At 41.3% G+C, this 25353-nt stretch overlaps 1 protein-coding gene across 1 annotated transcript in view; it reads left to right on the top strand.

Moving 5' to 3' along the window:
* The window catches only part of svep1 (sushi, von Willebrand factor type A, EGF and pentraxin domain containing 1), an 80368-nt gene that overhangs the window by 19041 nt on the left and 35974 nt on the right, over positions 1-25353 (top strand). Inside the window, exons 2-5 of the mRNA XM_070929424.1 lie at positions 2907-3162; positions 4774-4950; positions 22392-22550; positions 23844-24023. Coding sequence (XP_070785525.1) covers positions 2907-3162; positions 4774-4950; positions 22392-22550; positions 23844-24023 — 772 coding nt within the window. The remainder of the gene's footprint in view (positions 1-2906; positions 3163-4773; positions 4951-22391; positions 22551-23843; positions 24024-25353) is intronic.

Here is a 25353-nt window from a genome sequence, read left to right as displayed (position 1 = left end):
GTGTGTGAACGTGATTCTACTGTATAAAATAAACAGTCACCAGCTTCACATATCTCTCTCCCTCTCTCGCGCTTCTTGCCAAAGTTCGAGGTGCTTTGGAGCGGAGATGGATTCACTGTTCTTACCACTAATCCCTCCAGGCCTGTTGGTCCCTGTGCTATCACCGCTGCTTTGACAGATATCAACGGCTCCAAGCCAGACACACTTAAACTGTCCCATTGCTGCAGGCTTATTATCTCTTCTCTGGACCTATGCCTGCATTGAAGCGTCTGCCAAGTGCGTAATTGAAGAAATGCATGGGATGTACAGCATAGAGAGGCCTCAAGCTGACATACAGCTGTTCAAGTTGTGCTCAGATGCATGTAGCTTAAAAATTTAAATGACATTTCTGTCCACTGCATTTGACCATCCTATTTATTTAGTTAATCTAGTGGAGTCTTAACATTGGATCAGAATAGTGCAATACAAATAAACATCTTTCAAGTGGACTTCAAGGGTTTTCTTGAATAAAATTATATTGTTTATTTTTAGGCAATGACGCAAGACTATAATCAAAATGCTCTCACCCTTTGTTTTATATGTCTTTTTACTTGGTTTAAGGAAGATTAACATTTTAAGAATTTATGCTGCACAATAAGCAACTTGACTTGCACTTGCCATTATTTTTACAGTGTGTTGGCTTAGTCTCAGACACGTCTGTTAACCTTTGAAGATGAAATATTACTTTTTCTTTAATCTCTTTTATCCCTCTGTTCTTACAGAATGACTGTTTTAATCTTGTGCTGTAATGATCAGAGAAAATATGTTTTCATGAGCGAAAACAGCTGGGATCTAGATATTTATAATGATTCTTATAATGAAAATGAATCATCACTCACTCAGGAGCTTTTTTTTTCCACTTCTTATATGTATTTTGTACACAAACAGAATGTGTTTAGTTTTTCTGCTGTCACCGTTAGCAGTTAAATGTCTACATCATTATTTGCTGCTTTGAGTACTGTATGCCTTGAACAATAAGTTGCATACAGAGAGTTACACTTAAGGGCAGCCCCTTCCCACACACTGGCTCCTGTGGTTGCCTTTATGTTAGTACTCTGACCTAAGGTATGTGGAGGCTATTCGGGAGGGTATTATTAGTGGGTATGCATGCGTATGCTCTGTTTGGTGGCATCTTCACAGTCGCTAACACCAGCCACTGACTCATGGCTAACGCAGAAACCGCTGTGGCCCAAAAGCACTTTGAGCAGACGCCTAATAAAAGACCTAAAAACATCCCGAAACACTCAGACATACAATATTAACACATAAAGAGGAGACTGCTAGGCATAACAGCAAGTGTGCACACACTGATTTGCTCATTGTTATTGCACTCTAGCATGAAATTAAATGTTAACACATAGACACAAATATCACTGTGCTGACAGCTGGCAATAGCCACGGAGGACCAGGGAGGGCTCCTCTCTCCTTAATGCGGCAGCCCAATGGGGTGCACTGAGAGTTGGGAGCGGCTGTAGCAAACCTCCCCCGGCTGGGAACCGGAGCAGCAGGCAGCCTGGAGCTTTGAGGATCAGAGAAACCAGGCTCTCCCTCTCCTCTATTCTCTCTCCATCCTCCTTTTCCTCCCTCACTCCCTCGCTTCACGGGCTCTGTAATTACGCCGCTCCTGCTAGAGCCGCTTGAAGTTTAGCCAATTAGACAATAAAGACCAGAGCTTTCTCTCCTGCTCTGTTTCTCTCCCTCTGTGGTCACACCCTTGCGTGTCTCCTCTTTCTTCACCTCTCGTATTTTACAGTCTCTCATGTGTGCAACTGTTACGTACTGTTTGGACTCAGAATACAGAAAAATCATCCACGTCCTCCTAACACACATCCTTTGTTTCCCTAATTCTTTATGATATACACATGACCTTTCTAGCTTGCAGTAAGTAAGTGGATATCTGTCCTACTGACTTCATCTTGGCTGCCTCTACTCCACCTTATTGCTTCTTTTTCTTTTCAACCATTGTTCACTGGGTTTTATCCACGTAACCTCTTAACCTCATTTAAAACACTCTTATAACAAACCTAGACACTGTCAGCTTGGCGTCCACAGCAAAGCTAGCAGATGGTCCTGTTGTTTTTTTTTCTTCTTTACTCCAGAGAAAATAAAGATATGTTTCTCTGACTTTAATGTCCGGTCTAATTGTATGTGGTGGATTGTAAACGGTGGCTAAAGTTAGTTTGGGAACTGTAACCGGTGTCTGGGGCGGACACAGCAGCACGGTCTGCGTTGCCCAGTGTTCTCTGGTGGTTTTAGACCACTGGCAAGCAGCTGCATAGTCTGTAGGAGAAATAATTACAATTGTAGAGCTTTCTCCTTCTTTTTTGTCCCTCCTCCCCAACGTGCCCTCATTGCCTGTCTTGCTGATGTAGGGTTTTGAGGAACCCTAGAATTGAGGGCTGTTTTTAGTGGTTGTGTGTGACGTTCTTCGTTATTCAATTTAGTCATGTCACTAAAGCTGGAGCTATGTTGGTAGCGTGCAGGCAGAGCAATTGGATGTGTGTCTTTGAATGGCCATCCTTTGCACAACAGTAACAGCGTGACTACGCTAACTAAAACACATTTTTTGTATTGCTTTTCAGCTTAATGTTTCTTGATTTTTGAAAGTCCAATGTCTAAGTACACTTTTCTTTTTTAATCACACCAGTACACTTTTTTGTCCTTACGGGGACGACAAGACTGCAAGAAGTCACTGTGCCCGGTCAAGAAATAGTCCAGCACATAACTCCCTGTAAATTGTCAACAAATTGTCGTTTTTACACTTTGGTTCTTTGGTTGAGTTTCATTGTGCAACATTTGATTTAAAAATTGGAAAATTCATTCTGCTGCTTCTTCATTTAATGAGTTTATATTTCCTTCTCCAACAGCAAATCCTACGTCACTCCCGTGGTAATGCCACCAAGGTCATTTTCCTGATCACTGATGGCTACTCTAATGGCGGGGACCCTCGGCCGGTGGCGGCCGCTCTTAGGGAACGTGGCGTTGAGATCTTCACGTTGGGCATCTGGCAGGGTAACATCAGGGAGCTTCATGACATGGCCTCGCAGCCCAAGGACCAGCACTGCTACCTGGTGCACAATTTTGCCGAGTTTGAGGCCCTGGCTCGTCGTGCACTGCATGAAGGTATGAAGGACAGATGAGGATTACTTAAGTTGATTTGTTGTGCTATGGTTGTGCTGGCTGTTTTAGATTTTTCAGAGACTGAATCACATCCTTCAATTCATGGAAACATCTGTGATCTCACTTCACAGCCTTAAAGACTCTCACCCTCACTTAGATCTCACCCCTTTCCCACTTTACCCATTTTAGCTACACAAGGGAGAGTTACATCAAACCCTGTGTTTTGGTAAATTGAAGTTGAAACTACCGTGGCTACTCTTTGTCTCTTTGAAGCCCCAGTGCTCACATCATCACCATTTGACCGATAGCAATATTTCTTAAGTGAAGGTTTTGACCCTGTTAAAATTCAGTGTTTACTTAAAAGGAAGCTGATAATATTTCAAATGGAATCTGACAACGTGAATTTCACATGGTCTCTTCTGTTATGTACTGCCAACAGCCATTAGACCTCGCTTCCATACAGATTGGACAGAGTAAGGCTCTTTTCCCACACTTGAGGGGGACTTCCCACAATTTGGTGAAAAGAGGGATTCAGTCATGGCTTTAAAACTTATCACCATAAAATATCACAGTTGAGTACAGAGCTGAGTGTGTAGAAAGCTATAAATCATGCACTTGTAGACTGTGTATGTGCACCCTCACATACGGTGTCTGAAATCCCAGACAGTAGGTGCAGTAGTAGAGATCTGTGAGACAGCGCAAGGATAAGGCCGTGAGAATGAAAGCCAACACACACCGTACTATCAGCTCAGCCTCCGGTCCGTCTGTCTTGAAGTCTGCCCAACGCCTCTGCCGACAACAACCTCAAAGTACACACTCAGGTTTTCAAACATGGAGCCACATGTTGAGCCACTCTTGTTCGCCATGGATTAAATCGCAGTAATTGCACCAGAGACGTCTCTTCTTCTTCTATGGCGCTTTCTGTCGTCAAAAGCAGGAAAAGCAGGTTGACGTCTTGAAATTAAATAAGTTTTGTATGTTTTTTATAGCCCAGTATCAAAGCCAGATTTGCCCTCAGTCTCAACTCCTAGTTATAGTCCCAATCCATTTCTCCTGCAGAATGCCTCAGCTCTGATTTATGGGCTTTTGTTAGTGACTACTGTGTTTTGGAGCAATTTTCATACTGGGAAAAGAAGATATGGTTGTTTGCTTTTAGTCAGTTTTACATGTGTGGCTTGCAGGCACTGTTGATTTTTATTTATGCACATATGTGGTGAAGGTGTTTGTTCGCTTTGTGCTCTGATTTCTTGAGCAAAGGATGTCAGATGTCTGTGGGAAGCCTGTGTTTACTTCAGCCTGTAGCCTCAATGACATGCTGTACAGAACACGCAGGGAGATTGAAATTCAAAGTCAGTTTTGTACCATCATGATGTTAGAATTAAGAACAACTTTACTGTCAGACAAAAGAAAAGAAAGCCGTGGGTCTGACAGCAAAGTACTACAAGTGTTGCTGAAGTTGATACCCTTTAAGTATTTCCCTTATTCATGCACCTTGAAAGTAGGTGAAGTTGTGCCCACTTTTAACAACTGAACATGTAAATTGTCTGATGGCCAGGTGGTGTAATCTGATCGTACTGCAACCTGCATTTCTCTGTGTTTGTTTTCCACCCTCAGACCTCCCTACAGGCAGCTACATCCAGGAAGATCTGTCGCGCTGCTCCTCTCTGTGTGAAGCAGGCAGGGATTGCTGCGACCTGATGGCCAGCTGTAAGTGCGGCACACACACCGGACAGTACGACTGCATCTGTGAGAAGGGATACTACGGCAAGGGTCTGCAGCACGAGTGCACAGGTAGGACAGACGGATGTATGCCAGGTTCTTGCCACATTTCACCAGCCTCGCCTCGTTCTCAGCAAACTCTCACACCAACTTGTTTTCTCTGTACACCATCTTTAAAGTTCTCTTCTCTTCTCGTCAATTTATTTTTTAGTGACGGAGAACAGTGATGTAATGGTTTGAAATTATTTGGAAGGCCTCTTGAGTTCGCCAGCATTTGAGGAGGGAGAAGATTTTATCTGTTAAGTGCTCATACAATATTACCAGTTATTCTGTGCCAAACACTGATACTAAATAAGACCCTTAGACTTGTCAGGTGGAACAAATATCAGATAAATCAGCCCAAAATGCTTGTAACCTGAGCAGCTACTGTGTATTTTCTCTGCGTGTGTGTTTGGGGAGGTAAAAATTTGTTCCACCTTGTAAAATGACACATAAGATCTCACTAAATGTTATCATTCACAGCTTTTTGTGTGGAAGCACCAAAGTGAGATGCTACTCCTGTCCTCCTCATCAACAGCTAAAGTCCCAACATTTGACAAACAGTCTAACTTGAAAAAGTACAACATGTTTGAAGTAGACATTCGGAGTTCCTTACAGTTTCTCTTCCTCTTGTCTTCGTCTCCTTTACCTGTCAGTGTCCCCTCCAAATCAGGGCCACTTGGCCTTAGGTCACTGGTGAGTAATGGGTGAAAGTTAAATAAGCAGCCTGTCCACTTAACACAGTGTAAGCTGTCCACAGTGCAGATCACTATCATTAAACCCAATAATATGCCGTAGAGGTGGAGAACTGAGACAGTGATGTGTTTGTGTATGTTCCCTCACCTCTGACTATCTGACGTCCAGTTGGACCCACCACATCTCCCTCTCCTCCTTCAATTTCCTCCTTTAAATCACACATTTTTTCTTCTCCTCTTCTCTACATGCCCTGAAAATTTGTATTCTTTTTTAAACTAACTGCCTTTTTTCTGTGGCTCTTATTACTTCGCCTCCCACTTCTGTTTCATACATATCAATTTGAGGAATGAAAATATCAGTTTCATCTGTTGCCAAAGTGCTCTGGCTTTTACCCTTTTGTTCCTTACTACTGGTTATTTATGTTGCTCTAGGACTTATTGTTTTGTGGTTGCACACAAACGTCGTTTTAGATAAGAGCATCATGATTTGCACTCATGGATGTATGTCTGTGTGTGTGTGTGTGTGTGTATAACCATAAACAGGTCATCTTAGATGCATACGCAGGCATGTCCATGCATATATTAATGTGGCGTTCACACACATGGAATTATTTCCTTAAAATTTTACAGGTCAATAAACTGTAAGTTCAAGCTGAAATTGTAGTAATGTAAAATGTACTAACATAAACAGTGTTCAGTGGAGAGTGAAAATATGGGATGTAGGAGGGCTTTTCTTTCTCTTAAACACAAACATTTACCTTTCCTATCATCTTTCTTGTAATCTCCTCAGAGTCTCCTTTGAATCTTCTTTAGAGTCTCAAAATATATTTTTAGGTAACATGATTTCATCGACTCTCAAAATGAAAATCTCAAAATTCGGGTACATTTCTGTTTCTATTCGTCAGTTGGTGGGATGACTTCTTCAATCAGATATAATCGAAATAATCTTTGTAAATGAGATAATGAACATCTTTAATGATCCCCACACAGAAATGGTGGGTATCTTTGCTGAGTGGAAGTGGTGAGGCAGTGGCTCTTCTTTATGTGGGGAAACCTTCATTCTTTTGAAAGGTCCCACAGCTGAATTGACAGATGCACTTTGTGGCAATGCATTCATTTTGTTTTGCTTGAGTGTGTTGCTTAACATCAATCCTCCACTGCAGACAGTCAAGTTAAAACACTTGCCAGCAGCCCGTGTAATGACACATTAATTTGTCTTCTAATTGTCCACTCTCTGGTCTGTTAAATCTCTAAAGTTACGCAGCATAATGTTGCAATTTGGTGCGGGTGGTCTCCATCATTTAAGTGTAAGGTTAAGGGTTGATACATTATTTTTACTGAATATGTAATCACCAAACTCACAGAGGAACATAGCAGTCTGTGTGATTGTTGGAGATCAGAGCGACTAACAGATGCACTGGCTAGTGTGTGCGTGTCTGTGTTTAAGTAACTGCCGTGTTAAACCTTAGTTATTTAGACAGCTCACCCTTCTCGCAGGGGAGGCAGGTGGGAGGGAAAGATGGACTAGAAGAAAAAAAAACGCTGCGTAGAAGAAACAGTCAGTAGAAATCTGGATAACAATATTCTCTAATAATAGGAAACAATGGGCCATAATCCTGGTTGTATTTGCCCTCTAGGTCTTTCTCTTTGTACCCACATGTTTTCAATCCAGAATTAGATAACAGGCAGAGGAGGAGGGGAAAAGGGCCATTTGAATGACAGACAAGTGTAAATAAGTCAGATCAGAGTTTAAAAGTCGCTGAGAGAAAAGAAAGCAGCAGAGGGAGGAGGATTTTCAAAGTGAGTGCCAAAGGAAAGGGCATCGGGGTCATCATGCCAAAAAACTCGCCTCCCTAATTCTCATCAGATGTTGTCGAGACTGGAGCCCCACTCTGCTTATTAATCTGTTTTAATGGTTTAATTAATAGCAGAGAGCAGACTGCAGAGTTGGCTCACCCGGCTCGAGGAAGGAAGGACTCAGCGAGGCGCTGCAACCGCAGCTGACGACTGCTTCCTCTGTCTGTCTCTCACTCACTCATATAACAAGGTCTCATGGGAGAGGAGTTTAGGGCAAGCCATTTTATCATTTACTCGAACCACACTCCTATCTGTAATTACATTTTAGATATCCATAATAGCATTTCTCCTACTCAAAATTGTATTCTCACTAGTCAGAATGGTAATTAAAGATATCCACAATGACATTCTTACTAGTAGAAATTGTATTTCAAGGAGTTTTTCCTAGTAAGAATGCTATTGTAGATATCCAGAATGTTCATTCTAGATATCAAAATGTAATAATGCATATCTGAAATTGAAAGCCCAATGAATGGCAAAAGTGACGTAATTTGTCTTAGGAAGAATGACGTTGTGGAATTGTTCTTATTGACTAGGAAGAATTGAATTACAGATATCTGCAATATATATCTAGTCTAGCTATTTAATGTTAAAACAATTTGCCATAGGAACGGGCTATTTTGTTATGGACACTTGATTGTCTCAGAGTCGTCATCCTCATTCTCAAGAGCTGACAGGTACCCAGACTGGAATATATGTCACTGAAGTTGCTGTTGTGGATTTGTTGGCAGGCTAAGGCAGTATTATCCTTGTTCATCTCAGTTTTGGTTTTGTTAAGTGGTGTGAAATACCCTCATATATGTTTTTGAACACTGCATTTATTAAAGGTTTTATTCTCTAATAACTGACGAGGCTCTTTTGAAGTAGTAGTGGCTCCAAAGCCAATTAGATTTGTGGCAAGAGCAGTACGTAACCAAGAAACATACAAGTAAACTTGACAAACTCCTGCTGTTTTCAGAAAAATCCAGCGTCTCTCTTTAATATTCTGTTGCTTTAACCTCAATGGGCTTGGCTGAACCGAAGGTGTTTTGTGAATTATGGGTACACCGTCTGCGTCAGCAATGCCAGGGCTCTTGAGTGGCAGACAGACGCAGCCATACACTGCCAGAAGTTGCTCTGGTTTGCATAAGCTTGATGGTCGCTGTGTGGCTTCAGGTGGGCTCGTTGTCTAGACTGAGAGTTTGGAGAGGTTTTATTCTTTTTGGACTTTGTTTTCTCACATTTAACAGTCTTTGACACATCTGAAAATAATATGACCGAACCTTAGGCCTGTCAGTGGATTATTATTATCATTGGCTGAAAGGCTCTGTTGGAAACACTATCCAAATCCCTACAGTGCACAGCAGTGTTGTTTATGAATCTGTCGACAGCCAAGTGAAACAGCCTCTTCCACCAAACACGATTGGAATCCCAGCAGATAGAAACGGATGATGAACCCAGTTCCTGCACAGTTTGGTTTACTCTGACAGGCCAAACAGTACATTGTTGTCTCTCTTCAAATACCGATCTCAAGCTCACAATATCTGCATCAAGGAGGATCACCAGAGGAATGGGGAAGTGGATAAATGGAGTGAGAAGAGGGGGTGCAGAACATGTTTTCCTCCTGTCACACATTCTAGCTTATCAGCCTCTTCTGTAGCCTGAGAGAATGACAGGAGCTCTGGACTGTGTTAATGTGGTGTCAGCACAGGCTTTGTTCTCAGAACGGCTCTGCTGGGCATGAATGGGGGAGAGACAGAGAGCAGAGGACAGCATGAAAGCAGTAAGGAAACAAAGAAATAAAAGACAGAAATAAGAAAGAAAGATTAAGCTTGGCAGGTGAGACGACAGGAAAAAATTTGGAGAAATTATTTGCAGGCTGATTTAGAGATATAAGGCGTTGTGTCAAATACTCTACCTTTGTATATTTGATCTTTCTCAATGTTCTAATTTTTGCTTTGCTGCTTAGATAAGCAAGAATTACTTCCCACTTTAATGCGTCGATAAGAAGGAGCTTTAAAGAGTTGACTGCAGTCACGCACTTTATTGCAGTTTAATTTTAATTCACTGGGTCTATCCAGTGTAGCAAATTACCTTACAGTTTATTTGATTCTATATTGGGCAATTTAATATACTATATGTTATTATCAACCAGGATACTCAAGCAATTTATACTTTACTTACAAGTTTGCACATGTTGAATAGGTTACTACTGTATGGCTGCCCCCTTTTATTCAAAATTCATTTATAAACGTAAGGCTGTTCAAAAACTTTCAAAAAGCGGCTGTCTTACAGTTACATTACCACCTGTTAGCCTGTCACTCAAGTGAGGCAGCGGACACACAGTGAATTAATGGAACTATGTTAATTCTACTACTTAGTTTAGGGTAGTTTAGGAGATTTGTGTCTGAGTAGATTCTGTTCCTCTGAAATATTCACAGTATTTTGTTTATTGATGGATATCTGTGATTGGGATATGAAGAAATACGTTTCACTGGCCTACCCTTCATGAGCTGTTGACTGGAATGCTGTGAGTGCAACAAAACATTGCCGCCTCCTCAGAGTTGATACTGGAAGAATTGCTCAATGTTTACAATATTTACTCCATGAAAGCCTCTTGATCCCAAGAGGAGACGCGTGGCAACAGTGAGCTTCGCCTCGACCCTGAACATAACACATCCATCTCTCTGTGTCTGTTTCCTTGTGTCTGTTGCAAGGAGGCATTCACTGCGTCTGCACTGTAAATATTTGTGGTCTCGATGTGAATGACCGAGAGATCCCGGCAGTGGAAGACGCGTGGACATAAATTCCACAGAAGAATTAAAATGACAACAAGAGGTGGAATTTGTTAAATGTTAAGGAGGATTATGAAAAGTGTTGAAATGGGAGGAATGTTGCAATCATTATTTCTTGTCTTCTCTCCTTTCACTCTCTCAACCCCCTTGCAGAGGTCTCCCGTGTAAATGAAGACAAGTCAGAATAAAAATAAAAAAGCTGCAAAAGATAAATGCTTTTTGTGAACTCTGAGGAATGTGGCTGAACTTGGCACCACATTGGTTATCATCATCCCTCTGCACTGTCACGCTAACACTTGGTTACACACAAGTATATACTATGCAGGGATCACCACATATGCACAGCCACATGTTTTTGGCGTGCTTTGTGTGCACACACCTCTGATCCATTAAAATATACCACATTCAAGGATCTGACACATTCCAGATGCCTGTCTGAGGAGGCAATATTGCAGAGACCAGCCTGGTTATATCACCTGAGAGAGCACAGACATTACATACTGTAGTAATGGATAACAATGAGCTTTTAAATCTTTTACGAACACCAAATGAATACGCTTACGTTAAGACTTGTGTCTTAGAAATCCTTTTGTAAACATAGCAGTGGATTGACAGTTTCAGCCTACAGTAGCACAATGAAATGGTCTTCTCTCCAACTATCTGTTTCTTTATTTCTCTCTGTTTATGTGCTTCTCTTCTTTGGCTATAGGGATTAAAGGTGGGGACCCCAACTACTGATTGCTGAATCGATTTGATTGATTTGGCCATGACAACTGACTGCACCAAGTTGGGTGGAATCAGTTTCAGTTGTTGTTTGCCGTTCTAATTAAGATTATTCTAAATAGTGTAAATCTTTCTGATGAATGTTAATTTATGTATGTGTATGTTGTTGGAAAGTCATTATGTGTGGTTTGTCCGTTCTTGTCCACATGGTCACGAGGCTTTTTAAAAACTAGTAGTAAAAATGATTGAAAACATGTATGAATAATGCATTAGAATATGTGTTTCAAAGAAAAGAGTTAGTTAAAGAGCTTGTATTGGTACCAGTTTAATGTGGCCAAAAGTATTTAAAAAGCTACATGAATAGAGGTAAAATTATAGATGAATAAATAAAAGACCAAAAGGCCACACTCCTAAAACATCACAGACTACAATTTTCAATACACACCCAATAAAAACAATGTAATGATGGTTTTGCTATTCCTACCAGTGTTGATGCTCAAAAGGTTAAGTTTCTCCTGATGGTGCTGCTGGATGAAAGGCCATCAATAAGGCTTTATCGCCTAGGAACAAGTTATGCTCAACAGATGTCATGGCAAACTGCCCATTTAATTTTGTGTGGAAAAAATGTGGCCTGATGATGGCACAAGAGCAGGGTTAGGAGGGCTAAGATTCAACATCTGAGGTCCATGACAATTTACAGCAGATGTCATGGTCAGTGGTTTTGAAGATACCTGACCAAAATGTTCGTCAAGGGCAAATGCCAACCACATGGTGATATTAGACGAAAGGTCAGAGAGTTAACTGAATCTTAGCGTGTTTTGGACCAGCATGTTAGACTAACAGAAAACTGACATTCATTAGCGCCTCTGCCAGCAGACGGATAAAAGCGGCCTAACACTTGACACTGGCCTTCTGTTTGCGCAGTCGTTGTAATTTGCACTTAAATGTTTTCAAAAGTAAATTTATTTTCTACCAGGGGAGTGAATTTGACCAACTCATCCAACATGTTACGTAAACATGCTTATAAAGACTCTCTATTTCCTCTAACTGCACAAATCCTAATCCCCACGGCTTCAATAACCACAGCAGACTGTCTGCTTCTGTACAGTATCTCTGCGTCCATCCAAGTCCTTGTTTCTCAATGTTTTTGTGGTGAAAATAAAAGCTTCAGTTGCTCAACATGAATCCTGGCCCAGTTTTGGTCTAGTTATGAGCGGGGGGCAAATGACTGGGATTTCCTGAGGACAAGCAGAGAAGGGTTTTTGGGGTAGCATCACCCCCCCACCCCGAGTGGATGGAAGTGTAGGTTTGTGTTTTTCTCTGGTAGCTTTCAGTGACTGGGGAAAGATCAGACTGGCTCTGTGCCAGACGGGGGGGGGGGGGGGGGGGGGGACTACCACTAATAAGCTTGGTAATAAAGATCATTTATATGGAACGTACCTGCAAAGTGATTTATAGGCCGTAAGATATTATGTGATATTCTGATATGATGTTATGTTAATGAAAGCCAGACAAATAAAACATCAAAAGGTGATTACAGAGGAATGAAATGGGCATATAAGTTAGGTTCAAACTTTTTATAAAGTGCACTGTATATCCTGTATGAACCTACCTGTGAAAGTGTCTTTATGAGTGATTAAAAAATAACCCTAACACCTACAGAGGACCAGCCTTGTAGCACTCTAATGCAAAGAAAGTAAATCTCTCTCCCAGACTCGTTTATGACAGCAATGTACTTTTTATTAGCCATGCTAGCAGCGTGGCTCTAGGGACGGCAATGACGGTCTGTCTGTGGGTCGGTCCACCACTTTGGTCAAGACTGAAATATCTTAACAACTATTGGATGGATTGCCATGAAATGTTTTACAGACATTTATGGTCCCCAGGGAATGAATCCTAATGACTTTGGTTATCCCTGGTATTAGTAAATATCTCAACAGATACTGGATGGATGGGATCAAACTTTGGCACAGACATTCGCGGTTCCTAGACAATGAATTTGTGGTTTTGAGTGAAATGTCTCGAAAACTATTGCCATGAAATTTGGTACACCACCACAGCACTGCTGTGCAGTACAGCCTCACAGAGCTGCTAGCATGGCTCTTAGTCTTGTTTCTTATAGATAATAATAACAATAATGTGTCAATAAAAAGAAGTCAAATGGGGCAAGAAACACAAGCATTCAGATGAACATACAAGAGGCTGGCCAAACTTTTTTGGATTAGAAAACAAAGGCAAATGATACTATTATTCAAACTGTCCATTGTAAACAGTCCTTCACACTTTACAGGCCGACTTTCTGGTTCAGTTTTGGCCTACTGCATTTCTGTAGTTGTGTGCTCAGTTTTTACTGGCCAGTGAGGGATTGTTACTGACATTTCAGGTGTGCTCACTTTGGGATTTACCTACAAATAAAGTGGTAGATAATGAGGTTAAACTGCTTGCTTGTTTAAAACCTGACTGAACACCTGAACACGCGTGTTTCTTGTCCCTTTGGACATGATGCCGCGTTTCAGGTCTCAGCTATTACTTTGTGAGTACAATGTTATTATAATAGATATAAATGATGGCCAAAGCTTTGAAAATAAAACCCAAGTTGTAATAAACGTTAAAGTAATCCTTTAACAAGTGAAATACAAGATTAAATGGGGCGAAACAGGAGGTACAGCAATTGAAACAAAACTTGGCAGCTCACCAAAAATGTCTAGAAAGGAAGTAGAAAGTTTTTCTACTGCTTTTAAAAAAGAGCCCAGTGTCTGAACCGCCCTCAGGTGTTTTCAGACAGTCTTTCATGTCATTTGGCGTTTGAAGTTTTTGCTTTAGAGCAGACTGTATACGTCAATCTTAAAGTACAGGCAGTGTTGAAATCCATATTAGTCCCTCCCTCGACGCCACATGTTTCAGCCCCGTTCCACCCTCCCTCCCCTCATTAAACGACACATATAGGTCTGTAAAAAGCCTTAATTGATGACTACTGCTGCCGTGTTTGTAGGTCACGGATGCTGTAAAGCAGACACGACTTGTGTTATAAACTGAGGCCACTCTGTGTGTGTGTGTGAGTGTGTGTGTGTGTAAAAGAGACAGAGATGAAGGAGCGAGGAGGCAGAGAGGCTATAAACTGGGACTAATAGGACCCTCCTCGGCAGGAGAGCATGAAAAACAAGGAGCCGTGAAACAGCCAGTGGTGCAAAGCAGAACCTCACTGTGTCATTAACACTCCTCTTTCCATCCATCCATCCCTCCATCTTTCTTTCCATTGTCAATTTCTCTTTTATTTTCCTCCTGCCTTCCACTGCTAGGTCTCCTCCCTGACCCCCCCTCTTCTCTCCGTCTTTCCGAGCCTCTCTCCAGCTACTGTACTGTGTCACCAGGTGTGCCAGGCTTAAATTGGCCATTTACAGAGCCGTATTAAGCAGGCCAGAAACACCTCTTGTTAAATCTTCTCAGATCCGATTCGTAGCTTTAGGACAGACCAGGGCCATGGTGGAGACACAAACATAACCTCTTAGCTCAGATAGGGCTGACAAAGTGCACATTATATCTTCTCTGCCTTGCTTTTTGCACTTAAATATTTCTTCTTCTTTGTGCTTCCAGTTCTCTCTCACACATAATTTAAACTGACAAATGTGCCCATGGGAATTTAAGGTGGAATGAAGTTCTTCTTTAGCATCTTAAGTGCTTTTCTCCAGTGTCTTTTTCAAGGCCTTTGCCCTTCTTCAAATCCAACATGTTTGTCCCTTCCTATGACCCCATCCGTCTCTGGATATTTTCACCGACCCCCTTTCTTTCAGCTCCCTCCTACTTCCTTTCACTTTTTGATCTTCCCATTCTGTGTGTGTGAGCTGTTGACTGAAATCTCTCCAGTTGGTAGGAGGTGACGAAGAGGGACACACGCTACGTCAAAGGTCACAGGCTAAGGATGGAGGAAGTCAGCAGCTGCCAGCTTTCTGGAAGAGAAACATCTGTCTCTCTTTCTTTTTCTCTTGCTCTTGTGACCCACCAATCAGCTCCTGTTCTGATTCAACGGCTTCTTCAACTCCAGAAATTGTTGTGTTGCAGTAGAAATAGTGTGTCAATGTCCATTAAACACACAAAACGCGATGTGAGATAATATTAGGGTGTGGAGAGTTGGCAGGACAACAGGGCAGACACCACAATTGTTTTCAGTTTGTTTATGACTCATTTGGATTAGCATCTGCTTTATGCACACACACACACACACGCACACACACACATAAACACATACTGTATATAGATACACAAGGAAACACAGAAAGACACAAGCACACACACTGGATGGGCTTGTGTCCTGTCAGTGAATCTGTTTAGGAAAAACCACCCCTCAACTCACAATCCCACAAGGAAACACCAACTCTGAGGCTACTGTGGGAACGGCAGATTGTGTGTGGTGGACGAATGTGCATATGGTGGTGTGCTTTTTACACATGCATGTACTGTATGTGTGCATATACACGTCTGATAACACATCCTTCAAATCCCGAAGTGTGAAAACATTGAGGGATTTGGTGAAACGGTGACGTAATGAAAACAGGCCTTTTTCTTCAAACATGTTAGTGTTAACATTGTGAAAGTTATGCTACGTTGTCCAGAGTGTACTGAGATCATACCACAGTCTTTTATCACAACATTTCTCTGCACACTGACATCTGTAATCAAGCACACCAGACTGGGGATCAACCTGTGTTTGTACAGTTGTTTAGCGGTTTGCCTCGCTCTCCCGTTGAATCCCAGTGTTCCCGGAGTCTGTAATAAGTGAGCAGGACAGTCTCCCTGTCCTTGGGAATCCAGAAGAGGTATCTAGCAATTGCGGTGAAGTCATTCTCCCTGGGGAGTCGGATTGAATAATAAGCAGGCAAACAGCAATGGAACAGCCACTGAACTTCCTAAGTTTCCTCTCCAAAGACTGCCTTGCATCACAATGCAGAATTTTACATTTTTGGGATCAGGGGGTCCGTGGAGGTCTGTATCCCCCCCAGATGGAGGCTGTGTAGGTGGACAGCTGTGCAACCGCCACATCTCACCCCATCCCCCTTTTTGACTCCACAATCCAGCTGGAGAGCAGACTAGACTTCAATGAGACTCTGGCGATGTGATTTAGAGCCTCCTGACATTCCACGCTGATGGGACTCCCAAACTTTTTTGCTACAGGTGACCCATGCATTGAGTTTGGAAAATTCCTGTCACCCTTATCGTTGCAAACACAGACACATTGCACATCTTGGTTTCAGTCTTCTATGAGGGCAAAATGTATCCTCAAACAGAGCAGAACCAGGTGACAGCTGTCTGTAGGCTGGCTGTGTGATTTTTCTCAGTGGATTTTAAGTCTGAAACCTGCTGAAAGCTTCCCGCTTCATAATAAATAGCTGAAATATTTGTTTTATTAAAGCTGGAAGGGTCCCAGTGTCATGTTCAGGGACACTTCAGCAGGGAGGAATTTTCCTATTTACAATGCATTATGTTTATGTTCATTTTCTCTTGTTGATATTATCACTTTACAAACAATTTGCCATTGTGTCATTGATTCTCTGCGCCGCTACACACCCATGGTAGCTTCTTGGTACAATAGGACCTCACAGATTCATCTTCCTGAAACTTGGGAAAGTCTGCCATATGGAGCAGTGTGAATGAAATGGTGAATGGTAGACAGATGCTAGTGCTCTCTTGTTGTGGTGGCTTGTCATTGAGGCAACCGTATATGCAATGATAGGAGGAGATGTAGTCTTCAATCAGTGCTGTTAGGGCTGATTGTGTTTGACTTTCTGACACTTGTAGGATTAATGTGTTCATCTTAGTCGCACTTATGTATCCTTTACATTCTTCACATCCCTAAATCTCACCATTTTAAGCTAGCCTGGTGGTCCAGATGAATTCAGTATGAGTTGCATAGTCTGCTGGCTCAGAATAAATGTATATACAGACTGTGTTTACCTGAAATGAAGCAGTCAGACTGAGCACCAGTTTCTTCATGTCTCTGTCAGGCCTTTGCGTGAATGTATGTCTGTTTTTGAGGGCTAGACTATACATTTTAATTGTCCATTTCCATTTTCTATTTATGCACCTTAAGAGTGCATGGGGAGTCTCAGTTAACGGTGGAAAGTTTCCTCGCATGTGAACATTGTTTTCTCAGTGAAATACCCTGGAATTTAAGGCCCAACTTAACAACATTTCTTGTGTGAGAGGGCCTTCGACCACAAGTGGCCGGGCCTCTGTCCAGATTTGGCAGCCCATTCACAATATTGCTGGACTTCCTCGGTCTCCATTGTTTGGCTTTGTAGATGACAGACAGACAGAATTGGGTCACGGCATCACAATATTATAGGATCACAGCAACATTTGCTACTTTTATTTTCTGCTTTGCACATTATGCCCATAATGTTAGCTACACGTTGTGTCAGTGACAGTTATGGTCCCTAAATCTAAATGTTGTCTGTTAAATGTAGAAAGAAGAGTCTTTCAAGTAGTAGATCGATGTGGGATAAAGACACGGTTGTGTTGTTCATATTAATTTATTTTTCTTGGTACTGAATGTTAGGTATAATATTGGCACAAGCATAGGAAATGTTCGAACTTTGCTTACATGAAATAGTTTAAAATTGGCAAAATTATAATTTAAATCAAGAACTATCTGATCAAAGAATGAATAAACATATCTGACCAGACAACGTTCACCTACTTATGAACCACACTGACTTGCAAGATTTGAGATCCATATAGATTGCTTCTATATGGGAAATATCATAGATATGTGGTTCATGTTCAAGATAACATGTAAGAAGCAGTGTGTGTATGAGCACTGTATGATTTTGTGTGTTTGTAAGCATGTTTGTGGATTTTGTTGGACTAAGCAGAATATGTCCCTCTAAAATGGAAACCACTCTCTCTCTTTCTCTGTCATTGTGGCTAAGGAGGCAGATGTTCTTGCTCTCCCTCTGGATCTCCTTTCATCGTTTCCGTCCCAGTCTGTTTTTAGGCCTGGCTAATCGAACACAGCCTCCCCCCAGAGACTTGAGAGATTCTCGTGTGATAGTAACTTTGGCTCCCGGGCCAGACGTGTCTGCCAGTTTAAATTTACTCACTTCATATTAAGAGAAAGGACTTTAACAGATGAACCGGCCTATGTTTGGTTTTGTCATTGTCTTTTCTTTTTGACTCCCTATTTAATCCATATTTTGTTCCCCATTTTAGATGTTAGTGACAAATTAAGATACTGTAATTAACTCTTATGTGAGTTATGTAAGTCTTTATATTCAGAGGTGAGGTTTGGACTCCTGAGTAAAGGTTACTCCAACGACTTTACACATCAAAATCTGACTTGTACAACTAAATTATTTTGTAAAACAATAACACAATATGTTCATGTCTACACATGATTCCACTGAAAGTCAATACATGATAAATTAAAAAGGCACTGCAAATTTCAAAATGTCTTGAAATGTACAGAAGAAAAATCCAAAATCAAAATCCTAGATTGCCTTGAGGTCTTTGGAAGCACTACTGCATATGTAAAAAAAAAAAAAAAAAAAAAAAAAAAGTTCTGTAAAGTGTTTTGTGGCTCGAAATGTGAAAAATTGCCTTAAACAATGTCACTTGAATCAGCATTGGTTGGTGCTGAGGACTCAAAATTTAAAAATTTAAAAGATGTGAGAGTGTTGACTTGAGTAGTACCAGACCTCTGTAGCCCTTTCCTCATCTTTCTTGAGGCTAGCGGCTCGAGGCTACATTAGCCACTACTAGCATAACACACCTAAATCTCCGACCAAACTGGAGGTCTACGGCACAGGGGAATAAGATACACTGTATATCAAGCTTCGGCTACTGTACACAGGCAATAATGGTTAAAAGGATCAATTAATTGTTGGTCTTCTCATGAAGTTTGTTGACCATCAGAAAAATGCAGACTATCTCCAAACTCATTCTTTAAAAGGAGGCAGAGCGGACCTCAGGTCAGTTGTTGAGGGAGTCAACATTAGTCGCAGGAATGATGAAGGAGACATCCCTTGTTGGAAAATCAGACATCCATTTCGATTGCTCTGTTTATCTTATCTCCCGTCTCCTCTCAAAAATGATTGTTTGGCGTACTCAGGACTTCCTTTATTAAAGTAATATTTCTGTCTGATGTAGCAAATTTTTGAAGAAACTATTTAAAAACTTCATTTTCAAACAGACCTAATATGAATCGGAAAATATGAAAACTGGTGATGTTATGATACATAATTTAGCTTCATTATTAGTTATTAGGATTGCTCAAATATTGCTTTAACTTTAAATAAATAGCTTCTGATCATTTTCCTTTCCTAAGATCATTACTGCGTACAGTAGATCTCTTTGACCAGCTGCTGTTCCTCCATATAGTTACAGCCAGTCCAGACACAGCGGGCTCTTTCTGTTTTATGGTCATCTGGCCCGCTGACGGTCCACTTCCTCTCTAAATGACGGGTACAGTGCAGCAGAGTTAACTCCGCAGTCATAGGCAGTAAATAGATGGACCCAAAATGAGACTATTGGCTGCTGCGTAATTCAGACCGGTGCAGGGTCCAAACACAATTAGTTTCAGTATGGGGTCTGACTTTTGGCTGAAGTCATGGAGCAGTGATACATTTTAAAGGAAATTCACACAGTTTTCTCCATGTTCACCTTCCAGCTTTTCCTTTTTGCTGCTCGTTCTTTCATCATTTATCCCTTCCTGTTCATCCCGCCCTCCTTCCTTTGTCCCGATTCCCATAGCCAGAAGCCCGGTTTGGTTGGTTTAAACTCTGCGTGTGGGTGTATGTGTGTGTGTATGTGACCATGCGTCTGTCTGTGTACATTTCTATCTGCCAGCACATGCAACCTGCCAGGAATTTAAATTTTATGTTTTTTCGATACAGTATTTCCACTGTTGCGTTGGGGTGAATTATTATTCGCATTAAAAACGACTAGGCTTCCTGTAAACCTTAAATGAAGCTGTAAAACAGATTCCTGAGGACTTGAACAGAGGAGACACTTTTAGCCATCTTATGTAAGATGCCTCCTCTGAGTTTAAAGGACACAGGATGGAGAAGTTGCATCGGCTGCTTGTGTTATCAAATGAAAACTGCAGACCGACACACACATACACACACACACACACACACACACACACACACACACACACACTGTCTGCACCAGAACAGGTATACCACATGGTTTTTCTGTGTGTGTGTTTGATGTGGGTTACTGGGTGCATTTTAGTGCCAGCAGCCAGTGCCTGCTTTACAGTCAGTTAACATCTCCTGGCTGACCTGCTGCCGGGTTTCATTGGGGGGGGGGGCGTGGTGAGAGGCCAGGCTGGCATTGGCTCAGCGGTGGAAATTCACACCTGGCCTCTGGCTTAGCGGCGAGTAAATGACTTGTGAAGAATATTAGTACTGTGGACTCTCTGTTGCACCTACCGTACAGAACAGCTTGTAATTCAACCTGCTTGTTGAATGTTTTTTGACACAGTTTACTTAAGCTTAATGTTATGAACTGGAGACCTCTGAACTGAAGCCAACAAAGACATTGATATAAAATTGTCATTTCATATACTGAAATAGTGGTAAAGCTCATAACTAGTCTAAAGGGTTTTGAATCCCATCAGATTTCCCATATGGATACAAGTTTTTCCTCATATTTTTTTTATTTATTAAAAGTGTTTAAATGATGTGTGTGGGTGTGGGTTGAGTCTATGATTTTCTCATTTAAAGTGCTCAACACCAAATGAAACTGTCTAAGAAGCTGTCTGAAACTCCCCTTTTCTCTGTAGCCTGTTTTGATTTGGAAACTGCTGTAGTTAATACTAAGGGTGTGTTTTTCCAATATATGCAAACAACATTTGGATTTGCTTGTACAGACTATGATGTGAGTAACAGTGCAGCACCCAGGAAAGAAATGACAACTGTAATCTGTTAACAAATTAACTTTATTTGATACTTATGTAAAATAGCAAAACATGACAGCATCAATATTAAAACCACACTGTACATAGCACTAACAACCAAATAAATAATATATGTATAAAAAGAATTTATTTAAAAAGGAAAGATGCCAAATGTTCTGTGACTCTAGGCCCCCGTATATAAACACTATTATAAACTGAGTGTCTTTGGGTTTCAGACAAAATGATTAATCGGTCATACAAACATTAATTAACCAAGTCATTTTGTAGTTATTCCCGAGAGGGTTTTCTAAAGTATGGACGTAACGGTAAAACAGTTGGAGTGAATCATATGTCCATGTGAATAACAACTGCAGTCATCAAAGATATAGTGGCTGTGATGTGGTGCTGTTTCCTTTTAAAGTGGTTTGGAAACACAGGAAGAAAAACAACACGGGAGAAAATTGCTTTGACTTTGGGGAGCAACTGAAAAAGGCTTTTCCCTGCAAAGTGCACCAGTAATCGCTGTGAATTATGGGAATCACCAGAATAGCTAATTGCATGTGTGAAACTACCCCTATAATGCTTGATAAGGGCTGTTGTCCCTGGTAATAACGTAAGTCAAATAATCAGAATCAGAATTTTGGAGCTAATTTAAAGAAGTTGATCTAAAAACATCAGAGACTTATGAGATCACTGGATATCAGGGGATTAGACGCACATTACATCACTGAATATATTACAGTGAATTGCATCACTGATCACACGTTTAATCAGGAAATCTGTAATTTATGAACAGTCCCACGAGAAAGTAACCTTTAAACCCTGATGTGATGGATTCAGTCATTCATTTTCACTCCTCTGCAATGCAAGTAATGCATGGAGATGGTGATTGATGGTGAATGAAAGAATGTTGGAGGGCCTTCATATGACCCCTGCTTCGTCTTCATCTTTACAGCATGTCCTCTGATCGGACTCAGGTGATGCTAATAGGAAACTTACTGTATTATGTCTGTGTGTGCACGTGCAGGTGATCAAAAGGGTTTCTCTAATGTAGCCCATGTGCGCTCACATGTGAACGGTAATTGGTTTTAGATGCTCATAAACCTTTCTTTGATTGTTGCATTTCTTTCAAAATAAAAATGTTCTATATTGTGTTTGGTGCCACGAAACAGTTTTCCCTGCTTAGAACAATTAAGATGCTTTCCTGAACTTGTCTTTTTTACCTAGCCAGTGAGATCATTGTGTCATTTTTGCCACATTTTCCTTCACTACATGTCCAGACATGAATATGATCAAAGTCTCCTCATAAATCTGTGAAGCTGTTTTTCAGTTTCAGTCACGAAGCTTTTTTAGCAGTCTTGCAGTAGTGAGGCAGTTTTTCATCTCAGCTAAATTTTCTTTTATACATGTTCATCATCCAATCTTTCCATGCAGCTGTCTTTTTCTTTGTGCATGACATTACACACATTTATAGTAAGCAGTTTTGTTTCTAACTGCAGTATTTCTCCTCTTCTCTCCTCCTACCAGCATGTCCACCCGGCACCTATAAACCAGAGGGAACACCAGGAGGCCTGAGCTCCTGCCTGTCATGCCCCGACCCGCAGCACACCTCCCAGCCTGGCAGCACCTCCCTCAGTGACTGCATCTGCAAGCCAGGCTATCAGCCAATTGGCATGACCTGCCAGGGTAAGAGGAACTGATCTGTTAACTGCAATGCCTGATGAGTCTCAATCCCAGACGCTTGTGTGTGCTTTTGCAGAAAATCACTTTTGGCACCTTCTACATTTCAAACAGTTGATAAAACAGATTCAAGTGATTCAACCTGTATCATGTTCATGTTAAACATTAAATGTAATGTAAGGCTTTCCCAAGACAGCATTCCTGCTGCATAAGAAATGGCTGTTGCGAGAATGGTGTTTAAACAGTTAGTGTGAGCCATAATAAAAATCGCCAACTTAAACTAAAGTACATCAAGAGAAAAGCCAAGAAAAAAAGGCATCACATAACTTCACTATTGCTGATTTCCATTATTATACTTGTTACCATGTCCTGTGTAGGTGGAGCAGATTTTATGACTGTTTGATGGCCCATTAATGACGCCTTTTCAGGAGCCATAATGCAGTTTGAATACATCCCTCATGATTGAGAAGAAGAACGTAGGTCTGAAATTGATGATTTTGCTATGGCAAGATGGCACAGGATTTAACACACTGTTGCCTCAAAGCAACACAGCATGACCGTGCTGGGTGCGAACCCTCCTGCAGAGCATACATTTCCCAACTAATATCCAAAAGTCCTCCTTCCAAGTGCATACTTTAGCTCTTCATCTCACTCTGTTCCCAACAAGTCATTCAGTCAAAGCTGCTGTGTAGTAAACCCTGGAAATAGTGTGATTTTCTGGCCTCATGAGTTTGTAATGGTGGGAAAAACTATATAATGGTCTTAACACATGAATAAACATGTTTCATAAAGTAAGAAATATGGGAGAATTTGTGGCCACTGGATGAGGGCAGTGAAAATCGTGAGGGTTTGTAAATACATGAAGATGAATCAACTGGAACAGAAACACAGTATTCCACAGAAGTACGAGGTTAGCATCAGCACATCCTGCGTTATCAATCTGCTTCCTTGAAGCATGAGCCAGTGATTTCCACACAGCAGTTTATCTCAACACAATGGTGTTCATTAATCTTCAGCTTCATGGCTTCTCCTCCCGCCTCTCTGTATATTGGGGAGATGATGTTTGACAACCTGTAATTTTCTGCTTTTGTGCCTTCTCATCCTTTTTGTCAGGAACATTAACTTTCCATTGTGTCACAGAATCAGTGTTTCCCACCAGCAGGCTTTCTGTGTGTGTGTGTGTGTGTGTGTGTGTGTGTGTGTGTGTGTGTGTGTGTTATATTTTGTGTCTCTTTGTTTTTGAATGACTTTTTGTGTTCACTACAATATGAAAATGTCTCCTTTCTTCTCTTCTCCCAGTGGTATACTGTCCAGCACTCTCCCCTCCAGAAAATGGCTTTTTCGTCCAAAATGTATGTAACAACCACTTTGATGCGGCCTGCGGCGTGCGATGCCAGCCAGACTTTGATCTCCAGGGAACCAGCATCAGACTGTGCCAGGCTGACGGTACCTGGTCAGGGACACCTGCCAGCTGCAGAGGTGAGGAGGAAGCAGGCCGATGAGACTGCTGCTGGCCTAGAGGTTTAAGGCTCTGACAAACACCTCCGAGACCTTCCCCATATCTCTCTCTCTCTCCCCCCTCATTTCCTGTCATCTCTCTATAATTGAATCTCAACAAAAAACAAGGCAGAACTGCGAATAATGAAGCTAAATGTCTTTGGTTGGCAGAGCAAGTAAGCACAGAAACCAGATCGCCTGCTGATAGCTGGTGATCACGAAGAATTTGTCTTTTCTAGCTTGTGGAATATGAATATCAGTCAAGCCTCTTGATTACTCAGGTCCTTAAGCGACTTATCAAGAGTGAGTTGATCTGTTGTACTGATTCGCTGTCTCCTTCAAGCCAGAGTGAGAGGGAGTCCGCATGTCTCGGCGTGTAAAGATTTCTTGCCGTGTATTGAGATCATATGTGTTTAGACTGAACAAGGAATCAACATTTACTGGGAGACTACTGCTTTCTGCCAGACCAGATGTTGAGAGGAAGAAAGGTAGGGAGGATTCAGTTAAATAGAGAGAGAGAGAGAGAGAGAGAGAGAGAGAGTCCATGGAGGAGAGACTGAAAGGAAGGGAGGATTAAAGGAAAGGAAGGACAGAAGGTTGTTGAAGCAAGAGTGTAAGGAAGTTCAAGAAAGGGAAGAAAGAAAAGAAGAGGGAGTTTGAGAGGTCAAGAGATTAATGAGGAAAATGCCAGTTTTAACAGAAAGACAGCAACAGTGTGACTCATAGAAATACCAAGACAATGATTATTCAAGGGTGTGTGTTGAAGATTTATAGTAGTGGCTTTGGGTATATATGTTTCTGAGTGTGTGTGCATACATCTGCTTGTATGTGTTATACTAAGCCTAGTCTTTGCCACATACTGTAGGACCTCCCAGCTAGTAAAGCCCCGAGGGGGGGGGGTCTCCTCTGAACCGCCTGTCTGTCTGCGGGTGGTGATGAGAAATAACACACTACACACCCTCTTCTAGACCTCAGCAAAATTCAGAACAGGCACTCATGAGAATATTTTATTTTATTTCATAGGGACTTTCACACATTGGGTTAAATGATAGACCCCAAGTTGTAGCTGAAGATGATAATAGTGCTGCACATTCCTGAAGTTGATTTACTGCTTTCTCCTCCTCTTGTGGTTTATATACAGTACCTGTGCTTATAAGTTACAACTCATATTTAGCATCAAAAGCATTTGCAAATCATATACAGAAGTAATAACTAAATGATTAGCATTTGTTTTAGTCATCTTGAAGAAGCATACAGGTGAGCATATTGCAGCTTGAGGTTGGGTGCCAATCAAAAAGTATATTTTTTTCAG

The sequence above is a fragment of the Enoplosus armatus genome, chromosome 23, assembly GCF_043641665.1.
Source record: "Enoplosus armatus isolate fEnoArm2 chromosome 23, fEnoArm2.hap1, whole genome shotgun sequence".
In the NCBI taxonomy this organism is placed as follows: Eukaryota; Metazoa; Chordata; class Actinopteri; order Centrarchiformes; family Enoplosidae; genus Enoplosus; species Enoplosus armatus.
This window is presented reverse-complemented; position numbering and strand designations above follow the sequence as displayed.